Source organism: Rhinichthys klamathensis, unplaced genomic scaffold, assembly GCF_029890125.1.
Source record: "Rhinichthys klamathensis goyatoka isolate OS25496 unplaced genomic scaffold, OSU_Roscu_1.1 h1tg000281l_1, whole genome shotgun sequence".
NCBI lineage: Eukaryota > Metazoa > Chordata > Actinopteri > Cypriniformes > Leuciscidae > Rhinichthys > Rhinichthys klamathensis.
Window position 1 is genome coordinate 5,502,670 of NW_026606800.1, and position 21,055 is coordinate 5,523,724.

Here is a 21,055-nt window from a genome sequence, read left to right on the forward strand (position 1 = left end):
AGTAGGCAATATAAAGTTAAATGAAAATAAGAAATGTTTCCTTGGCAACTAGCTGAAATAAAATATTTTAAATTAAATTTTATTTCAAGTAGACTAATGACAATGTGTTTTTAAAGGCACACTGTGGAACTTTTCAACCTTTATAATATATTACCAAAACCCATTGAGATGGTACATCGACTTACAATAGGTTGAATGACACGTCTGCCGTAGCCTGAAGGTGTCTGTATCGCTTTTCCTAGCACTATGTAACTTCGGGGTTCGGGTAGGAACCAAGGGGGTAATCCATCGACCGGAAGTTGAAGCCGGCCGGGTGCCGCCATGTTGTAGCAGAACTTCACTTGCGTTAGCATTTCCATTGACTCCCATTCATTTTTGCGTCACTTTGACAGCGAATAACTTTACATCTGAGGCGTTTAAAGACTCCATTTGTCCATTATTTATTTCTAAAGAAACACGACAATGTATAAAGGGCTCCATTACCTTCTATGTTACATTATGGCCCCGTAGAAACAGATTTAGTAAAAATAGGCTAACGATTGCGTCATAACCACTCGACTCTCTGTCGCGCTGTACAGAAATGACCGTACAGACAGGAGGAGAAGCTCGCAGGCAATCGGGGGGACGTCCCGTCAAGGGAGAAGCCCATAGATAATGAGTCCATAAAAGCAACGGAATACTTACTCCTGCTCACTCACGCCAAAGAACTCTTTGCTCAAGTTCCCCGTCTCTGCAAGATTAACGTTGGCAGTTTTCACGCACAGCTACTAGAAGATTAACGTCTGTCAGACAGGTTGCTCACGTCATCAAGCTTAGTTTGAGTCGGTCTGAGTCTGCGCGTCAGGAACGGAAGTTCTCAAAAATCGCTAAAAGTGGGCTTCAACTGTCTCAACTGAGTTCCAATGAGATCGCTCTGTCCATTTCTTTTACTGTCTATGGTAGGAACCCGAGCACAAAAATAACTACAAAATTCGACCGCTTTACGGCATACGTCACTTCCCCCACCACTTCCTCAGATTCTGACGTGAGTGCTCAACTCGCGTTTGATTGCCGTCTGTATGTTTTCGTCATGGCCGAACCAACAGCTACAAGGAAGAAGGCAAAGGTTTTGTCAGAGGACACTAAAAAAAAGAAAAAGGCATAGTGACAAATGAAAAGCCAGGACGAGGATCACCATTGGTCCAGCGTTCGCTCGCTGGCGTGAGCTACAGGAGGAGGATGGGTGCCCGACCGATGCTAACGCTTGCCTGCACACAAATGCCGTTTCCAAGGTGACACAGATAAATCATATAAGCAGTGTAGTATTTTCTGGTATTCCGGCCACAGCCGATGGTGTTATGAGTGTAAAAAATGCCCACAGCCCATTGTTCATTTCTACACACAAACACAGCCCGTCACAGCTCGAACAAATAAAATCGACTCATGTCAAATGTACATTAAATGTAGTGAACGTTCCCACGACTCAGTGCCCACAAACACCACAGACAACATATCCCACGGTTTCTGTAAAACGAAACCAACACACATAAGTTACAGTCAGCTCAGGCCGACGGTGTTTTTAGTGCAGTAAATGTGCCCGGCCCGCCGTCCCGCGCCCACATTCACTCACAGACATGTTAGCACTAAGCCGCTCGCTCTCTCTCAGCAGACTGCTATAACAAGGGAATCGAGCGCGGCCAGGCTGCCCGCCTCAAACACTGCAAGCACACACAATCTAAAGACACGGGAAGCTGACCCACTGTCTATAGGCGGACCGGTTGACTGTTTGTTGACTTTTGCGACAGTGCTGCGGAGCTTGTGGCCTCTAGGGACGCTAGACGTGAAAGTTACAGGTCGAGCGCCACTAGTGGCCAAAAGTTCCGCAGTGTGCCTTTAAGGTTTTCGTTTTAGTTAACTAATAACCCTGACTCATAGTGTAGCTATATCAATAAAGAAGAGATCCCAATAGTGTCCAAAACATTTTTAAAGGGATATTTCACCCCAAAATGAAAATTCTGTCAGTAATTACTCACCCTCATGTTTTTCCAACCCCGTAAGACTTTCGTTCATCTTCTGACCACAAATTAAGATATTTTTTATTAAATCTGAGAGCTGGATCACTCCTCCATAGGCTTCTAAGGGATTGAAACTTGCCGGCCCAGAAAAGTTAAAGACATCGTTAAAATAGTCCGAGTGACTACAGTGGCTCAATCAAAGTTTATCAAGCGACGAGAATACTTTTTGTGCACAAAAAAAATAAAAAAAAATACCGACTTTATTCAACTATTCATTTCCTTCTCTGTGGGCTTAGAGTGAGTTCACATATAACAGTGCAGCGCTTCTGTGTTGTACGTCACACGCACCACACACATGACCAGCGTCGGCCAATAGTGAGCCTACGTGTGACGTACAACACAGAAGCGCTGCGCAGTTACACTACGTGAAATCTCGAGGCCCACAGAGAAGGAAATGAATAGTTGAATAAAGTCGGTATTTTTGTTTGTTTTTTGCGCACAAAAAGTTTGCTCATCACTTGATAAACTTAAGATTGAGCCACTGTAGTCACTCGGACTATTTTAACGATGTCTTTAATAACTTTTCTGGGCCGGCAAGTTTCAATCCCTTAGAAGCCTATGGAGGAGTGATCCAGCTCTCAGATTTAATCAAAAATCTTAATTTGTGTTCCGAAGATGAACGAAAGTCTTACGAAGTTGGAACAACATGAGGGTGAGTAATTACAGAATTTTCATTTTGGGGTGAACTATCCCTTTAAGGGACGGAGTTCATTTATAATTAATTTAATAAGAAAATAAAATATTTCATTACGGTTGTCTTCATATGTGCAGTATAAAGACAATTTTACATATGTGCTAATTGCATCAGTTTTAATAATTTTATATATAAAAATATTCTTATATTTTTTGTATATTTTTATTTTTATATATTTTGTATATTTCTAAATCCTGTTGTTATTTTTGTCTTCTTTGGGTAAAATTAGAAATTGTGCAGAAGATATCCCTACCATATCATTTAAAAAATTTGTTTTAGCTTCTGCTCTCCTTTCAATGTGAAGTTCAAAAGACAAAGAAAAAGTTGCAGTAAAACGTCTACATACTGGTTCTAAACTTTGCCAAATTATTTTGTGTCTCCATGCTGTTAATCAAGGAAAGCCCATAAAGGGATAGTTCATTCACTTCCATAGTATTTTTTTTTCTCCATACTATATGGAAGTCAATGTGGCCCATCAACTGTTTGGTTAACGACAAAAAAACATTATTTTGAGTTCAGCAGAAAAAAGAAATTCATACAGGTTTGAAACACCTTGAGGGTGAGTAAATGATGACAGAATTGTCATTTTGAAGTGAACTACTCCTTTAAGGTTAAAACCGGTTAAAACGCATTGATGAACGAAAAATGTCTTGTATGATCACTAGAGGGCGCTAGAGTTCTAAATGAAACATTTCTCAAATTAAAGGTCTGCATTTCATTCAACCCGAACGTGCTTACAGACTCAACTCAAACTTTGATTTGTAGATAATTTCAGGTTTATCTATTTTATTTTACTTTTTACACTTATTATTAATTGAAAACCACAATCTGTATGTTCGACTTAGTGATATCTGAATTCTGAAATAGTTGCTTTCTAAATCGTGCTTCAAGAAATCTTATTATAGTAGGAAGGGAGCGCTAAGAGGTCCGTGGAGAAAAACAGTTTAGAGAAAAATAGTGTAAAAAAATAGATTAAAAACACAAGATCGAAATAATCAACAGATTAAAATAGATAACTGATTAATCTAACAGTACATTACTATAATGAGTAGTACTCATTATAGGAAAACACGTGAAAATGTGACTTAATAGAAACTAAATATTTTCTGAATAATATTGTAGACATTTATAATAATATAATATTATATCACAATATAAATTGGGCCTTTGTAAAATAAATTATATAGATGCCTTTTAAAATTCAGGAGGGGGTCCCTTGCTAGAGAATGATCATATTTGTGGGTCTGTTGCATCAAAGACTGAAAACCGCTGTATTATGTAACATATTTGCAATAACAAACTGCATATTTTAATTTGAGGAATTTCATTTTTATTTTAAAACAGCAGTGATGGAAACATGAGCCACTTCCAGTCCTTTAAAGCTCAGTGTAATGCAAATGAGTTTTTTACTTTACAGTGAATTTCCCAGCATCATTTGTGACAATAATGTGAAACCCCAGTTTGCAGCTGCCTTCATTATCCAACAAGTAGAAACAGTAGAAATTCAAGCCAGAAATCTATAAATACGAAAACAATCCGGAAAAAGCCATCTTTCTAATAAATATGCATCAAAAGTAAAAAAGAAAATTAGTTAAAAGCAAGTAAACTTAGACTTATAAACCATTAAAATAATAGTGCTCTTTCTTCCACACTTCTGAGGAATGACATATTCATAAAACCTCACTCGTGTCAATATATCACATTCCTTTTTAAACATACCACATTCTTAACGTGGTACAAATGCTGAAAGGTTCATTTGTGCTCTCTGGAAAAGACTAAACAAGCCTTCTCCTAGTATCTGTATGTGTTACACAGGTCAAAAATGTTGCACTTACACATATTTGATTTTATCTTGCAATGACAGCATAAGCACTTGAAATGATTTCACAGTCTCATGATAGGCGATTTTGCTAAAGCACTTACATACAGTATACACTATCATTACATGTAGATATTCTACAATACAACAGCAGACTTTAGAAACGTCCCAGCAACACACAGTCAGACAGGTCCTTTGAGACGAAGCAAACCAACATATGCTGTTCCAGTCACACCAACGTGATTGTGCATTTAGGCCTTACAAGCCATGTTAAAATCCTAATATTTGGTCCACAATTCTTGAAACAATAAATAAATAAAATAATGCTTGCAATGCATGTATAATTAAGAGACAGATTGTATATACAATCAGCCTAGATTCACAGAAATTCATTTAAAGCATATTTGTGAACATTTATCAGTCCGTTTTCACTGAAAATTGTGCTATAACATCATTACATTACAGCAAAATAAGGAGATTTCAAGTCATCTCAGGAGAGTCTGTAATCTCTTGTGATTTTTGATGTGCTGTTGGAAACGTTTAAGACTTAAATTGAAGTCTCGTGAGGTAAGCTAGAGGACTCCAGCTTGACGTCACTGGACGCTTTATCAGAAGGCAGCTCAGTGGGAACCTTCAGGGGAGAGAAACACATGTTCAAATTAAGATCTCATTAAGACATGTCCACATAAAGACATTTTCATGTCCCTTAAGACGGCAATTAATTGATGAAATGGTTATCTTGAAAACCAGGATATCGAAGGCCAAATATACTACCAAACAAAGGTTTGAGATCTGTAAGATTTTTAAAATGTTATTTATTTATCTGATCTAAAATACAGTAAAACCAAATAAAATAATTATTTACCATAGTAATATATTTTAAAATATAATTAATTCCTGAATTTTCAGCATCATTACTCCAGTCTTCAGTGTCACACGATCCTTCACAAATCATTCTAATACCGTATGCTGATTTGCTGCTCAAGAAACATTTCTTATTATTATCAAATGTTGTGCTGCTTACCATTTTTGTGGTAAATCTGATTCATTTTTTACAGGATTATTTGATAAATAAAAAGTTCAAAAGAACAGCTTTTACTTCAAAACAGAAATCTTTTGTAACATTATAAATTAATGCACCATTGCTGAATAAAAGTATTAATTTCTTTACAATTATCTTTTTTTTTTTTTTGCTTTATTTTACATGTAAATACTATGTACTTATTATAGTAATTACAATAACTGAGTAATAACTGGGTAGTAACCTTATATTTCCCAGTACTTCATTAGTTAAGTACAAGCAAGTGCACGTACTGCAAAATAAACTGCCACCAAAAAATCTTATTGAGCCCAAACTTTTGAATGGTAGTGTTGTGTACATTGAAAAACAAAGAACAAAAAAATGCTGTGCCTTGTTTTATATCATAATATTTTTTCCAAAACAATACTAATACAAATAAATAAAAACATAAAAGGTAAAATAACACTTCTTGCCATTACATTTACTTTCAAACACGTCAGGCATAATCCTTGACCTCTCTGTACCTGTCAGGGTTCTGTCACTTCGGTCTGTTTATTCTCGGCTTTGGTGACAGAACTCTGACACTGCTATTGTCTTGTCTTGTCTTGTCATTGTCTTCTGTTCACTTCGGTCTAGTTTAGTTTCGGTTCCGTCTTGGGGGTTCGGACATTCATGCTCCGTGTGTTTGTATTGTATTCTGTTTCGTGTTCACTCGGGCCGTACGCACTTCTGTCTGTGTGTGGTGTTGTTTTCTGTGTAGCACAAGGTTCGTGTTTACATCAGCCATGTGCTTTCTCGTTGTGTTTTCGCACGGCTTGCTTGTCTGGTTCTTTGTGCCATGTGCTTTCATGTCTATTGTGTAACCCCACCCTTCTTGTTATCTGTTTATTGTTTCATTTGCCCCACCTTTTCTCCTTCATTATCTGCCTTGTTTGCTCCGTGTTTATTCTCATTGTGTCAGATCGTCCTGTTCCAGATCGTCCTGTTCCAGATTGTCCAGTGCCAGAATGTTCCCTCTCGTGTGTTTCTGTGCCTTGTTGTTGGTCAAGTCAAGTCAAGTCCTGCTGCCGGTCCTGTTTTCCCCCTCGGGGTAGTTTTTGTTTGTTTTTTTATTACATAAAAGACCATAAAATTCTGCATTCTTGAGTCCTTGACTCATACCTTACCTCAACCTTGACAGTACCAATGAATATTCACTTTGCATAGTTTGTTCTGTTTTCTCAGGCAAACATCTTTTTTATCCTAAAATGTTACTTTGATCTTGAGATATTTTCCACTTCACATTATCAAGATTTGAATGGTTGAGCCTCTGTGTTTGGCATATTTATTTTGCAAATGTGATGAATAGCATAAAAATGAGACTTACTGCTTGTCCTTTGTTTGTATTGCCCACATTGACGTTGTGTCTTTTGAGGTCTGATTTAATCAGAGCTGTAGGAACAACACAAAAGTTTCTTAATGCTGTCTACATACAATACTGATCAATAATAGGAAAGGCCTGTAAATAAGAAAAGTAACCTGTTAGAACAATGCCAAGGAGGATCCAAGCACACAAGAAAATGTTTCCGCTGAGTGGGCCGTAGTCTGTGGTCAGCTTCCCTTGTATGAGAGTAAATATGATGCCGAACACCTAAAAATTAAAGATAGAGTATTAGACAGAAATACTTCAATACCAATGACTTATTTAAGAATAATCTAGACCTGTTCTTCAGCATGTTGGAGATAAACCGAGTAAATGCGGAAGGACTAAGCTTATCAAATTAAATGTGGGTGTGTTCCACCAGGTTAATATCTAAATGTATTCCACTAGGATTCCACATTCCACCAGGCTGTTCAAACTGAAAGTGGTTACCAGGGTGTGCATGGAAAATTAGGGGTGTAATGGTTCTCTATAAACAAAATAGAAAGTACCGTTCTCCACCCAGGGTTCAGCACCCACTTGTTTATCTAAAATCTGATAATGCATACACATCTATAATATGTTATGTTTAAAATAAATAAAACAGACAAACAGAGTTAGGCTAATGTATGACTGTCGATGGATACACAGTCTGCCGTCCACTAAACTTTGTTTAATGCAACAGGACGACCACTAAACTAAACATGCCATATGCTTGAATATGACCAGTCATTTACGCCGTCATCACCCGGCTGTTGATAGCGCGCGAGCACAGGTGAGACCTGAACAGCACACATTGATATCTGTTGTTAAGCTAAACTCATTTAAGCCTTTATGCGCAACATTTAAACATTTAAACATTTTTGCGCATTCATGCGCAAAAATTCACAAATTCACACAAAATTTATGTCAATATACCCGTCTTGTCAAGTATTCTAGCAAACTTAGTAGGTTATATCTTAAGACTTAAGTTAACATTAACAGTCGAGAAAGACAATGCATTTGTTCAGTATCAGTGTCCTGGATCCATGCATTATGTCTAAAAGTAACAGCAGCCTTATATTCCTGCTGTCTGTATGTGTTTTTAATGTTAATCAAACAACAAAAGACAAGGAAATCATCTTTGTATCTTTGCTCTATTTATTTGTGCTGTTGCTTGTAGTTTGATCATTTGTTTTTATTTGACAGTAGTCCTTTTATCCCTGAACATAGCACATATCGAACCATACCGAAACCACAACCCTAAAACCGAACAGTGAGTAATTTGAATTAATGGTCAACTGAAAGCTTATTACAAGAATGAAACAAGTTGAGTGAGCAAGCCACACATACCTGTGCAAAAGCATTCAGAAGACCAGATGACGTTCCCTCAGACTCAGGGTATGTGATTTCAACACCGAATTCAAAGCCAATGGGAAGGTAACCAGTCATAAAAAACCTTTTGAAAAGAATAGTAGTAACATGAGTCAAATGTACCTGGATGGTAGAGAACAATTTTAATGGGAGAAGCTAGACAGCATGTACAAACAACAATGGGAAACCTAAAATATTAAAAACTAAATGTTTTTAATCACGATTAATTACAGAAAAAAAAAAAAAAAAAAACAGAATTAGTTCAGTTTTTTAATCGATTTAATCGACAGCACTAAAAAAAGATAAACAAACTATGCTTGGGAGAGAATAAAGGAATAGTGGTCTGTCTGGACTTCAGAAATACTTCTACTAATTTCAGAAGTTATAGTGACGGGCACAATAAGTTCAACTTTAATGGCAGGCTTACCCTAAGGCCCCAGCAGTAAAGAAGATAACAAGCAGATATCCAGCGTTCAGCGTGAATGTGAACACCACCATTCCAATAAAGGACAGCACGTAGACGATCAATGTTGTCAATCTAAAGGGTGAAAGGAACAATTCAAAACTTTTGACAAGCTGCTCGTCTCAAATCTTTTTTGTGTGGGGACAAAAGTTTTCCCCACGCAGATTTCGCAATGGGTTCAAGTTGGTCCGGTAAATTCGCTGTGTTGACCAACAGAAAGGTGCTTGGCTTGCAAGTGACTTCTGTGTGAGCTGTAATTCATACGTCGCTACACCAGGGTGTCTACAGATTTAACAAGTTAAATTTAAGACTTTGTAAGACCTTTTTAATGCCACTTTGAATGAAATTTAAGACCAAACCTGTGATGGAAATACACATTATATTACATACGTATATGTAATATTTAATGTTTAACCTAAGTCAGTGAAGTAATTTAATATTAACTACTTGTTTATTAAACTAAAATCAATGTTACATTTGCAATCGTGAGAATATTCAGCAAAATAGCTCCTGTAATGTTATGTTACTTAACTATATCATATGTAAATAAAAAACTCAACATTTTGAATTTTTACCTCAGTATGTTTCTTCTGTGATTTTTATTATGTGTGCTGTTATGCTCGTGTGCTCGTTTGTTTTGATTTCTCACAGAGACGGGCGAGTCTCAACAGCGATACCAGAAATACATTATCATTATCAATCGCTGTTTATGTAATAAAATCTGAATCATTCTTGCGATTCGATGCTTCACTGGTTATTTGACCGACATTGGGTCCGTCAGACTGGAGAAATTTTAGCGGTAATGTGACCAGAAATATTTAAGGTCCATCGAATCTGAATTTAAGACATTTTAATACTTTTTAAGGCCTTTTATTAGGAAAAGTTTATTTAAGACATTTTAAGACTTTTTAAGGACCCGCGGCCACCCTGTACACTATTGACAACAGAAAATGGACCTTTTTGCCCACAATATTTTTGTGAAAATGTGGCGGCACCTTAAATTAAAAATTAGAAAGAAAATAAATATACTCAACATAGTCAAAACAATTTATGGATTAGCAGCTGCTAATAATGAAAATCTGGTACTAATATGAGAGCAAGAGCTTAATGTTTCAAAGCCAATACATCAAAATGTTTTTAGACAAAGATTCCACTGGTTTAGCAGATATACATACTTGTAGGTTTTTGTACGATCCAACCAGACTCCACACAGTATTGAGCCGAACATTCCAGCCACCACCAAAGTCAAGCCGATTCTCCCTGTGTTAAGCTCTTCACCCTAAATAAAAAAATGATGGAAGGTTTAAAGGTGATTTTAACATTTCTATCACATTTAAACATGCTAGTGATACTGTCCTCCAGTGAGATTTGATCTCAGGATTTTGGTATAAAGAGCTCAAAAACCAAGTTCAATATGCCTCCAGTTTTTTAACCAGCAGCTGATTGCAACAACCCCCCCCCAAAACCCCTTCTTTGTTTTAGTTGTCAAAAATATTGATATTTCGATATGTATCGATACAGAAATATATGAAACGATTCCAATTCTCATTTTATGCAAGATCGATACACAGATCACTATCTGAATGAAGACTATCCAGTGTTATTTTACATTTGATTAACCTACTTTATTTAATTTTTGTAGCATTTCTTACCCGGATATTACTGTTAGACCCACCTGAAAAACATTTAATTTGGGTTTTTTTTGTTCTATTGTTATTATTTGTGCTATCGTTTGCAATTTGTTTATTTGTTCTTATTTTACTGACTGTTTACTTGCTTTTTTGTAAATTTAGTTCAAAGTTTCAAATAAAACCTCCCTGTGCAGTGTGAATGCTAGTGCAACAAAATCACCTAAATGAATTAATAGAACATTATGAGATAATAATACAAAATATCTATATGGTAGTATTTCCAGATTCCCTGTGGTATTGAGAATAGTCTAAATCAATATTTTTTAAGTTATCATATCGAAGTTAGAAATTTCAGTATCGTGACAACACTAATTTGTTTTATAATTATGGCTAATAATATTCTTAGCTCAAGACGTTTGTTGCAACCAGGCCCAGAATGTATTTTAGGCCTCATCTACTGCAACACTTTTGACTAAAGCCAGGTGCACACTGTACGATTTTGGCCACCATTTGGACGTCTGAGACAACTTTTTCCGAATCCTAAGATTCCTCTGATCCTAAGCCAATATCTGTAGTCTTTGATCACCGACAGCTGACTAATGACCATTACGATCAAATATTACCGCCAGTCTAAGCAGTCGAGTCACAGTCCTGCAGTGTGGCTTCTCCTACAACAACCAGCAAATCAAAAACCAATAGGAGTGCAGAACCTGATGATGCAATTAGTGTGACAACAACAAACCACCACTAGCTCCACATACTGTACATCTTATTTTTCCCTTTTAACAAATCTTGAATGTCGCGCACTGTGACATGGCTTACAGCGGGGATCATGTTTGTACAGTATGACAAGCAAAAATGGTAAAGGACTATTATAAATCGTACAGTGTGCATCTGTCTCAACTTTCATTAATTTGTCAGGGACACCTCTTTTTAAAAGATCTCATGACCAGATATGGAAGTGAAACTATAAACTTAAGCCTTGTGGGAAAGCCTGCAGAACAGATCAAACTTGGGAATGTACACAGAAGAGCTTGTCTTTTCATTTGGGCTCTGTCATGAGTAGCAGGCATGCATGAAAAGCAGCTAATGAACTGGACAATAAATCGGTGACCAGCAGCCCATTCCCGGCAAAGAGTACCGTGGTGCGCCTGAGACGGACCCAGAAAGACCCCTACACACATGCACATGGCATAGTCATGCTGCAGCGGTAAACACAGAGTTTATCAAATGTCACTTACCGGATAGTAAGTAATTATCATTTGATTGAGAAGTGTAGATACAGAGTAGAATGATCCGGTCATGATGCCTAAAAACATTATCAGATATTTTGAAAATTATGCTTTAAAAAAGGTATTGCTGAAGTGCAGAACTTTCTATATAATAAAACTGAAATTGTAGCATTAGAGAAGGTTGATTGATACTGTATAATTACACTATTAATTTAATAAGCCATACACAAGATAAAATGACAGAAATCATCTCATAATAAATGGTGTATGGTGCTCTATTAAAAGCACTGGGAAAATATTAAGATTAAATAAAAGAAACAGTGAAAGTAAAGTTAAAGTATTTAATGAAATATATCATATTTTAAAGAAAAATAAAATATAGCTTTTGAATTCCATGGAAGAAAGAAAGTCATACAGGTTTAAAACAACATACGTGTGAGTTAAGGCTTATTCACATCAAGGACAAAAACTATAAGGATAAGTATATAGTTCTAAAAATTAAAAGAATAGCAGAATCCAAACTACAACTATAACGATAACGGCATAGAGGAACAATATTGCTGGAATCACTATTTTTCCAGTTGATGAATGATAAAAACATTGACAGCCAATCAGAATCCATCCTGCCACCTCAAGCATTTAATGTGTCAGACCGCTTAGAAAAAACAGAATGATGTGGTGCGGTTATCGTATAATTACCGTTCTTGGTGTGAATGGCCTTAAATTATGACAGAATTTTCCATTTTTGTATTGAATAATTCTCACCATAGCTGATGAGGAGCAGAATGAAGGGCTTGCTCCTAAAGAGGTTTATGATTGATCGTTTGTATGAATAGTCTTCAGCTGGACCAGTGGAGAGAACAGCTTGGGCTTTGCTGGGTGGGAGTGGAGGGCTATCCTTAATGACTGAGAAAACAAGTGAGAATGAGACACACATGAACATGTAATTCTGATAATCAGATTACTAAACATGTGGTGAGGGATTAACATACAAGTATTAATTTTGATACTCTTTAAAATATGAATCATTGTTGCATACAACTCTCCTGCCCATGTTTATAAAACAGCCCTTTCCCATATTCTGATGACGGATGACACATCAATATATGCAAAGATAATTTGCAAGTTGTTCCAAGTGAACTAGTTGATTGTGTATTGTTAACCATAATGACAAAAGCATAGCATGGAGAAGAATGAATGAGAGAAGAATATTTTCCATGACCATGATTTGTTTCGACTACATGCATCAGTCGTATTATTATTTTTGTTTATGTTTATTTCTTTATCTCCTTTATCTTAAAAAGTGCTAAGAATGTGAAATGTATACGGATTCTTACCAAATATTGTTAGAAGGAAGAGCAGAGTTGAAACTCCAGCTGTTCCATAGAACATTATGCTGATGTTGTGGCCCATGAGATCTTTGTCGTCTACAGTGTTGGGAACCAGTACAGGGGGGAGCAGGAAACCTATGGCTACACCAAGCTGAATGGAAATAAGCAGACCATTAAGTCACCAAAAATAAGCACATAAAACAATAATAAAACACCACAACCTTTAAGAACAATAAATACAAAATGTTAAATATTTATAGCCTCACTTTAAATGAGTGTTTATATCACTGTGTATTTAAATACTACCTAACAAATATGTATGATGGTTACCATAGTTCCCGCCAAAATAATAATAACAACATATGGAAGTCAATAGGAAACGAAACTGTTTGGTTACTAACATTCTTCCAAATATATGGACCAACTTGTACTTGTTCAATGCATGAAAGCCCTTTTTAGAGCTACTTATGATCATTTTAGACATTCCAAAATGCACCTAAAACTGAATTTTCCAGCAGGTATTTTAGTGGAAACTATTGTAACCATGCCATTTTTGGTAAATGCTACAACATAAGGTGAAATTATTTAATAAAGCTGTCCTGAGGGAACCTATTCGTACTTTTAAATACCAAGGCAAGTGACATTCGTACTGTCATATCAATGTCGAGTAATATTTAACTAGATGTATCTCTAATGACATGTCATTTACAATTCACACCTGGTTGCCCAACACCGCTGTGGCACAAGCCGTGGAAACTTCTTTCGGGCCGAACCAAACCGACGCGATTCTGGAGGGGAGACCAAGGATGAACACCTGTGCCACAGAGCATATGATCTGTGCGGTCATGGTGACCCAGAACAGATTGGGCCCCACACTGGCGCACTTCACCCACGCACCCAGAGCATTCAACCCGGCCCCTAACAACGCAGTCATCCTCAGCCCCTTCTTATCTAACAGCCACGTCGCGGGGAAGATTAAAGGCACATAAGCGACCATATAGACCACGGAGAGCCCGTCAATCATAATGCTTGATACTTCATAATACTCCATGAAGATGTTCGTAATGATGCTGTACTGGATCCACTGAAAGGCGTTGACTAGCGAATAAAGGCTGAACACGGCGAGAACGGCGAACCGGCTCCAGTAGAGTCTCGTCTCGAGCGCATCGTTATTGTGCTCGGCGGGAAGCATCGCCTCTTTTTCATCCGGTGGTGGAAGCTCCTGTTCCAGCACCTTTGGATCCAATATTATATGGACCGATCCATTGGAAAGCTCCTTGTAGCCGCTGTCGTCGTCTGTATTTGCTTCCGTGACAATGCCGTCTGGTGTGTTGTCAAGCCTGTCAGGCAGAACATGCTGCTCTGGAAGAAACTCACCTGCCACCATTTCGGCAAAATTAACCCAGTCACTTAGATTTTAATTCATATCAAATCGTACTAGATGTGTAATTCTCTGACTAAACGTTTCCTGGGGCGGTAACGTTAAGTGCGTGACACAAAGAGACAGGGATGATGTCTTCGGAAGGTCCACTTGATAATAACGCAAATAAAACGCTGTAATTTAAGATGAATTGGCTGAATTGGGACCACGTTTCCTTTCACTACCGGCTTCAGCAGCATGTGAGAGATGATGATGATGATGATGGCGTGATCTGCGCATCCACTCCGGATTTGCTCCCTTTTATTCACTTACAGTAAGCGCAGAGAGTAAGCGGATTTATAGGCTTGGCAAGGACCAATGAGACAGCAGAAGGGGCGGGGCAAGCAGGCGAGCCTTTCTACTGACTACTACTCGCGTCAGGCTTCTCTTTCCCTCTTAATTTGCAAAACAAATTTCTTATTTTTTATAAATTACTTTTAATTCTAGATAAATATTTTAAAGGAAACCAAAAAAAAAAACGTTTTAAAAGTACGGACAGTATATAATTGTTCTTGTGGCAAATAAAATTGTATTTTTTCTATATTCATAAAATGTTTAATTTATTTAATAAGCACACTGTACACAAATTAATATATGTAAAGCCCTTTCATATGGTAAAATACGGTGAAATCTCTGTTCAAACTTGGCTGGTGAACCGAGTAAAATTAAATAAAGCGCGATGATATAAGAAAGAATTATTAATAACACATTTAGGCCTACTGAATTTGACGGTAGTTTTAATTTTGCTTTATAATGATTCTTTCTTAAGTCCGCACTTATATTTTATTCTAAGTGCTAAGTTGTGGCCTGCGTGGAAAACAAACAATTTTGAGTTATACATCTCATGTATACTGCTACACATATTTCTTATACTATATCAGTGAGATATGAATAGGCAGGCTATATATTGATAAAGATACATAGAAAATATTGTTTTTCTTGATATCAAACTTACATGTCTATTCAAACTGAATCATCCGCGACACAAAGCCAACAAAACACGACCTAAATTACAACGAATTCTGACATTTAGATTATTTTTTTAACTAATGGGTAGAAATTACATGCGTGGTTACCATGGTTACTTTCAAAACATTAACGACTGAACTGACTGTTTCGGCCACCGTAATTTCGACTTCATAGGTGTTTCGACTTAACAAGTAGCCTACTACATATAAGTAATACCATGTCGAAATCGAAGCAAGACCAACTGTACGAGTTGAATATGCAGAGAGAGACGTGGTGTTGCGTAGAGGCAACCAGCAGATCTTGGAATTTACCAGAAAGAAAGCACTTCCGTTGTCACCTCAGGAGAAGCTGTGAGTTCAGCGCGCTGCAGACTGCGAGTCCCGAGCAGAGGTGCTCCTGGATGGGCAGCAACAACAACACACATCCCGAGCGAAAGCATTTCGAAGACAGCTGTAAGATGAGCCTCAACTCTCTTTTAAATTTGTTGGGAAACTTATCAAATATACTTCAAATAGCATTATGGTAACATTTTGGTAACATCATGATAAAGTCAAATACGGTCTACTTTTTATCCTTCCAGATAATGCTCACCTGGTGTGAGGAACTGCAATCAACCACTGTGCAGAGCAAATGTTTTCCTCCAGATAGCAATAAACATGTATAATGAACCAATCTGGCAATAAAACATAGTGTTTTATTTTTTTTATTATTTAAACTATTTTACATATAAAAAACAATAATATTATTACAAAGTCATTGGCATACAATTAAAGGAAAAGTTCACCCCAAAAAATAAAATTTGTCATTTGCCCATCATGCTTATATCAAAACCTGTATGAATTTATTTGGAAAGAAACAGAAAAGAAAAACTTTTGAGTAATGTTTTAATGGGAAACATTTTTTCTCAAACCAAAACTGGCCAGAAAGATTTACTCACTAATCTAACATATCCTTGTATGATACTTTTACAGTGATTTTGCATCATTTTTTGAAGCTTAAAAGCTCCAGACTCCATTAATTTTAAGTGCATGGATAAAACCAATTGGTTTTTGAGTGAGCTCTTTATTTACTAAATTAAATAAGATAATATTAACTCTAGATTTTTAACCTCGGAAACAACCGAAGGGCATTTTGTGTTGTGACTTCCATTACTACACCTGGAGATATTCCCTTAACTTTTGCAATATATTCACAGCTGATCGTTATGTTTCCGGGTTCATTTCTAACCTAGAGCAGTAAAATGAAAAGAAAAAAACACAGGCAGTGAGGTTCAAAACATCTCAGTCATACAGAAAATCTGTTTACTATAACAGATTAGGACTTACATGATTGTCAAGCCCCAAGGCTGGAGAGTCTGTCTCAAGGCAAATGTGTTCCAGTGGAATCTGTCTGATTAATTTTGCTCTCTGCATTTAAAGTATAGTATATATATTAAAGAAAACAAAACTATTATGTCTTTCACATATACACTGTCACTGAAGCGGTACCCTTTAAAAGGGTACACCTTTGTACCTAAAGAGTGCATATTAGTACCTCAAAGGTACATATTATTACCTAAATGGTAGAACCCTTTTAAAGTAAATTTTTTCTGAGATTCTACAGTTAAATCATACATAGATTTTCAGTTCAAACTTCAAACATACATTCTGTGTACGGGGATGTGCGACGTGGAACAGGGTCATCTGAGATTCTTTAATATATGTTTCATGTCTTTATTGCATACTTATCATACTTATTTATGACTTTATGGCAGACGAGCAAAGTTATTAAAGGAGAATCCTTATCAAACCTGCTCGGTTTTGCTGACGGCAGGCGGAAAGGAGAAGGAGAATCCAGCCTGAACCCCTTCCATGGCAACCGATGGCTTCCCGGCAAAATTATGCAACAATGCTTGGCTAATCCCTGAAGACATAAAATCAGAATTATGCAAGAAATTGAGAAAGGTCACAGAGACACAATGATTTGCAAGCTGGTAGCTCTTACCTAGTTCTTTCATTGTGGCTATGGTAACCTTGGCTGCTGAGCGGGAATGTACATTCCTTCAAGACAAGAGTTAAGAGCGTCTAAGAGACTGCAAAATGAACTGTCAGTTCAGGATGTACAATTAATGTTGCTATGCCAGGGCTCCAGATTAACATTTGAGGGCAGTAGCACCGGTGCCACTAACTTCTACAGATGGTGGCACCTGATCTGGTAGCAGGAGTTTTTATCATGAAGGTAATTTAATCATAAAATTACTATTATTTTGCATTAATTAGTGCAGTAACTAATAATATTAAACATTTATTTCTTGGAAATGCACATTTGACAGTAAAGCACTGAGCTTGAGTTGAGATGCAGATAAAAATAATTTTTATCAACAAGTCACATGTAAAAAAAAAAAAAAAAACTTGTACTTACAGTGTACATCGTATGTACATGGGGAACAGGACAGTAAAATAAAGTTCTTCCGGAAAACTTTGAATATTTTTGGTAACACTTTATTTTAAGTGTCCTTGTTACAAATATTACATGTAGTTTCTATTGTAATTACTATAAACTAAACCTTAACCAAATCTAATTCTTACCATATACTGTAAGTACATGTAGTAGTTAATTAATATTACTCAGTACTTAAATGTATAATTACACTGTAACAAGGACCCCTTAAAATAAAGTGTAACCATGTTGTTTTTTGTTGTTGTTTTTTTATCACGTTAAAAATAACATTAAAGTTGAATTACATTTAGAGCTTTGAAGTGCTGGAAAAAGTGTGAAGCACTTGAAAAAGTGCCTGAATTTCACTCTCACGAACCCTGACATGAACAATGTACAAACTATTCAACTATTTCTGCCACAATACCATGGTTACAAATTAAATTGGTGATTTATGGACTGAAAAGCCTTCTATAACTCGTTTGTTCATGGAACAATGTTTCTTCTGGATTCCACATCAGCGCTGTTTGATCTGATATCTATGGTTTATAACAGAGAATTCTGCGCCGAATTTAAACGTTTCTCACTAGATCTCGCAGCAATATTATTAATACTGCGGCGAGAAGTGCGGTTTCGTTCTTTGTTTCATTTGATGTTTTCATATGCAACAGAAATTGCAGCTCTTATCAGTTAGGCAACATGGTAGTGGCACCAGTGCCACCTCTAACAACATTTAGTTGCACCAGCAAGAAAAAAGGTCGCAGTCTGGAGCCCTGTGTGCAAAGTAATGTGGCAAATCATGCAACATTTCTGGGCGGCTTGTATGGTTTCCTGTTACTCTCTAGTAAAAAGTAATATTGCCACTCACACGGGCAAATCCAGTTCTTTAGATATTTCAAGTTGTTTTGTAAAGACTTGTATCTGTTCATCACGCTCTTGATTAGTATTTGCATACCAGGGGGTAAAGTCAAGACCAATCTGTTGAGAAAAAAAAAATACTGGTAAGCATACAGTAGATCAAACAAGTAGTTGAACTAGAGAGACTCAAGATTCAAAGTCGACTTAAATGTGAGGCCCATCTCTACTAGTCTCGTACAAACAGTTTCATTATCCCTAGACCAGTGGTTCTCAATCTTTTTGACTCCAAGGCCCTCCATTATATACAACAATATTTGAAGGCCCCATGACTTTTCAAGTTTTAATGATTTACTGGATAAAGATTAAGGATATTGGGGGTTTTTTCCTGCAAATTTCTACCTGATAAAATATGTTAGAGCTTTTCACAACTAGAAAAATCTATTTTCAGTAAAACAAAACAACGTCCATGGTGTTACAAGATTTGACTCATTTACATGATTTTTTCCCCAGGTCTAGAAATCACACTTTTGAAACTAGGCTTGCTATGGGAATTAGATTTCTTCATAGAAAAAAAGAAACAGTTGTTGAGGACATTAATTAAAATAAGAAATATGTATTTAGTTTGTTTTTATATCTTGTGTATATTTACTTGTTTTGGCTTATTTTAATGCTAGTTCTGTCTTATTTTATAATAATTTTAAGTCATATTGAGGCCTCTTTGGAAGTCTCAACTTCTATGCTACAAGACTGTCCATTAAAAAGGTATAACAACTATGTAATTAAAGTAAGCTTAATGTTTTATTTTGGTTTGGTAAATGCTGGGTCAAATAATTCAGAATAATATTCAAATAATATTATAAAAAAATCCCCAATAGTGTCTGTCTAAAATAATTTTCCAAGACACTATCATACTCTACCTCTCCAACGGCAACAATATTATCTCTGTGCTTCTGGAACAAAGGAAGGAATGGCTCCAGGTCCTGTCAAAACAAAACTAATCTTGTTGCGCCAAAAGATCATAATATAGCACATGAAGCACAGTAAAACTATCTTTCTTTGTTATTTTTGTCATATTCACCTGAACCTTGACACTGTGTAAGTCTTTCCCTGACCCTTGAAGGGGATGAATGCCAAAACAAGGGAACACAAAACCAGGATAGCTATAAGAAAAACATTAAATATTAGTAAAGCTGCATGTGTCCGGTGCTCGTCCGGTAAGCATACTATAACTTAAGGTGATGATACACAGGGCAACTTTTTGAGCTGGGCAATGTTGTTGGGCAATCTTGCCGAGTGATTGTTGCTTGGGCACTTTCCCATTGAAAATGGGCAATAAATGAATATCTGGATAATTTATATCGGCCGTGGGCCCTGTGTCTCATCTGGTTGCCCGTTGAGGGCAATGTTGAAAGTTGCCCTGTGTATCATCACCTTTAGTCATTCTAAAGGCAACACGATGCTTTTGAGATTCAGGAAAGTGAGAACGTTCTCGTCCAAAGCTTTTGTTGACACATGAGAGGTTGTGTTCAACTTACGTTTTTGACAACTGAATAACTTTCTCAAACTCACTGGCTCCCTCTGTAACTGCCACAAGAGCTTTCACTCCAGTCTAAAATTACATTAAACAGAAGAGGTCATTGGTGCAACATTTGGATCTAGTTTATTATCAGTTTTTATTTATTTATTTTCAGAGGCTTGACAAAAGCTTACTTTTTTAGCTCTCAGAAGTACATCATCTATGTCCTGGGGAAAAACATGAAAATAACTAACTTCGGTAACTGTATCACTGTGAACTTGATACCTTTATCTGTATAGTAATGTACACAATGATACTGACGACATACATAGCCAGTTTACATAAAACACTATATGAAAACATTTGTCTTTGATTATTGTAACTTTTAGGACAAAAAGTGGCCTACTATAAGTACCTGTACCATGGCAGAATAATTAGATTAGTTGTAAACTACAGTCTGCTAGCTAAACCAGCTGAGACCAGCAAACCTGCTTAGTCTGGTTTAAGTGGGGTTTTTTTTATCTCTCAGTACGGTTGTAACACACATTTATAAAGAGGTGACAGATAAGACCATAAAGACCTTATTACTTTACGATAAGTCTTTCGCAATTAAATTTGATGACTCCATGAGTTTTCTTACCTGTGTAAACTCATTTGCTGAAAGGTGACAGTGGCAGTCAATGAACTCTCTAGCCATGATTTTAGTGTAGCCTCTATAAAATATTTTTCTCTTAAAAAAATAATCTTGTATTTAAACCACTCGTTGTTTTGGTTTTCATGATCACTATTAAAGGCATTTTCCCATCTGTCCGTGTGGCGTCTCTCTATTGCGTGAAGGGTGGAACGTTTCTTCCGCTGAATTGTTGTTCAGGGTTTGTTT

At 36.6% G+C, this 21,055-nt stretch overlaps 3 protein-coding genes and 1 long non-coding RNA gene across 6 annotated transcripts in view; 1 reads left to right on the plus strand and 3 right to left on the minus strand.

The window, feature by feature from the left end:
* Positions 1–21,055, minus strand: part of aig1 (androgen-induced 1 (H. sapiens)) — a 135,356-nt gene that overhangs the window by 31,324 nt on the left and 82,977 nt on the right. The gene's annotated exons all lie outside the window — the stretch shown is intronic.
* On the minus strand, positions 4,685–14,673 carry flvcr1 (FLVCR heme transporter 1). Its single transcript, XM_056269282.1, has 10 exons — positions 13,716–14,673; positions 13,004–13,148; positions 12,432–12,572; positions 11,676–11,743; positions 9,979–10,082; positions 8,768–8,878; positions 8,320–8,425; positions 7,107–7,218; positions 6,955–7,019; positions 4,685–5,198 (listed from the first exon to the last, which is right to left on the minus strand). Exons 1-10 carry the CDS (start codon positions 14,382–14,384, stop codon positions 5,115–5,117), a joined length of 1,605 nt encoding a protein of 534 aa, XP_056125257.1. The 5' UTR covers positions 14,385–14,673; the 3' UTR covers positions 4,685–5,114.
* Positions 15,552–16,058, plus strand: LOC130103101 (uncharacterized). The gene is made up of 2 exons (XR_008809322.1): positions 15,552–15,838; positions 15,967–16,058. It is a non-coding gene; the product is annotated as an uncharacterized LOC130103101 (long non-coding RNA).
* On the minus strand, positions 16,074–20,984 carry tatdn3 (TatD DNase domain containing 3). 2 transcript variants are annotated; one of them, XM_056269290.1, is made up of 10 exons: positions 20,816–20,984; positions 20,370–20,402; positions 20,195–20,268; positions 19,738–19,819; positions 19,577–19,639; positions 18,757–18,779; positions 17,370–17,425; positions 17,176–17,288; positions 16,712–16,792; positions 16,074–16,613 (listed from the first exon to the last, which is right to left on the minus strand). In XM_056269290.1, the coding sequence occupies exons 1-10, from the start codon at positions 20,870–20,872 to the stop codon at positions 16,482–16,484; spliced, it is 714 nt and encodes a 237-aa protein (XP_056125265.1). In that variant the 5' UTR covers positions 20,873–20,984; the 3' UTR covers positions 16,074–16,481. The 2 variants fall into 2 exon arrangements, with proteins under 2 accessions (XP_056125265.1, XP_056125264.1); XM_056269289.1 differs by having other exon boundaries at positions 18,670–18,779.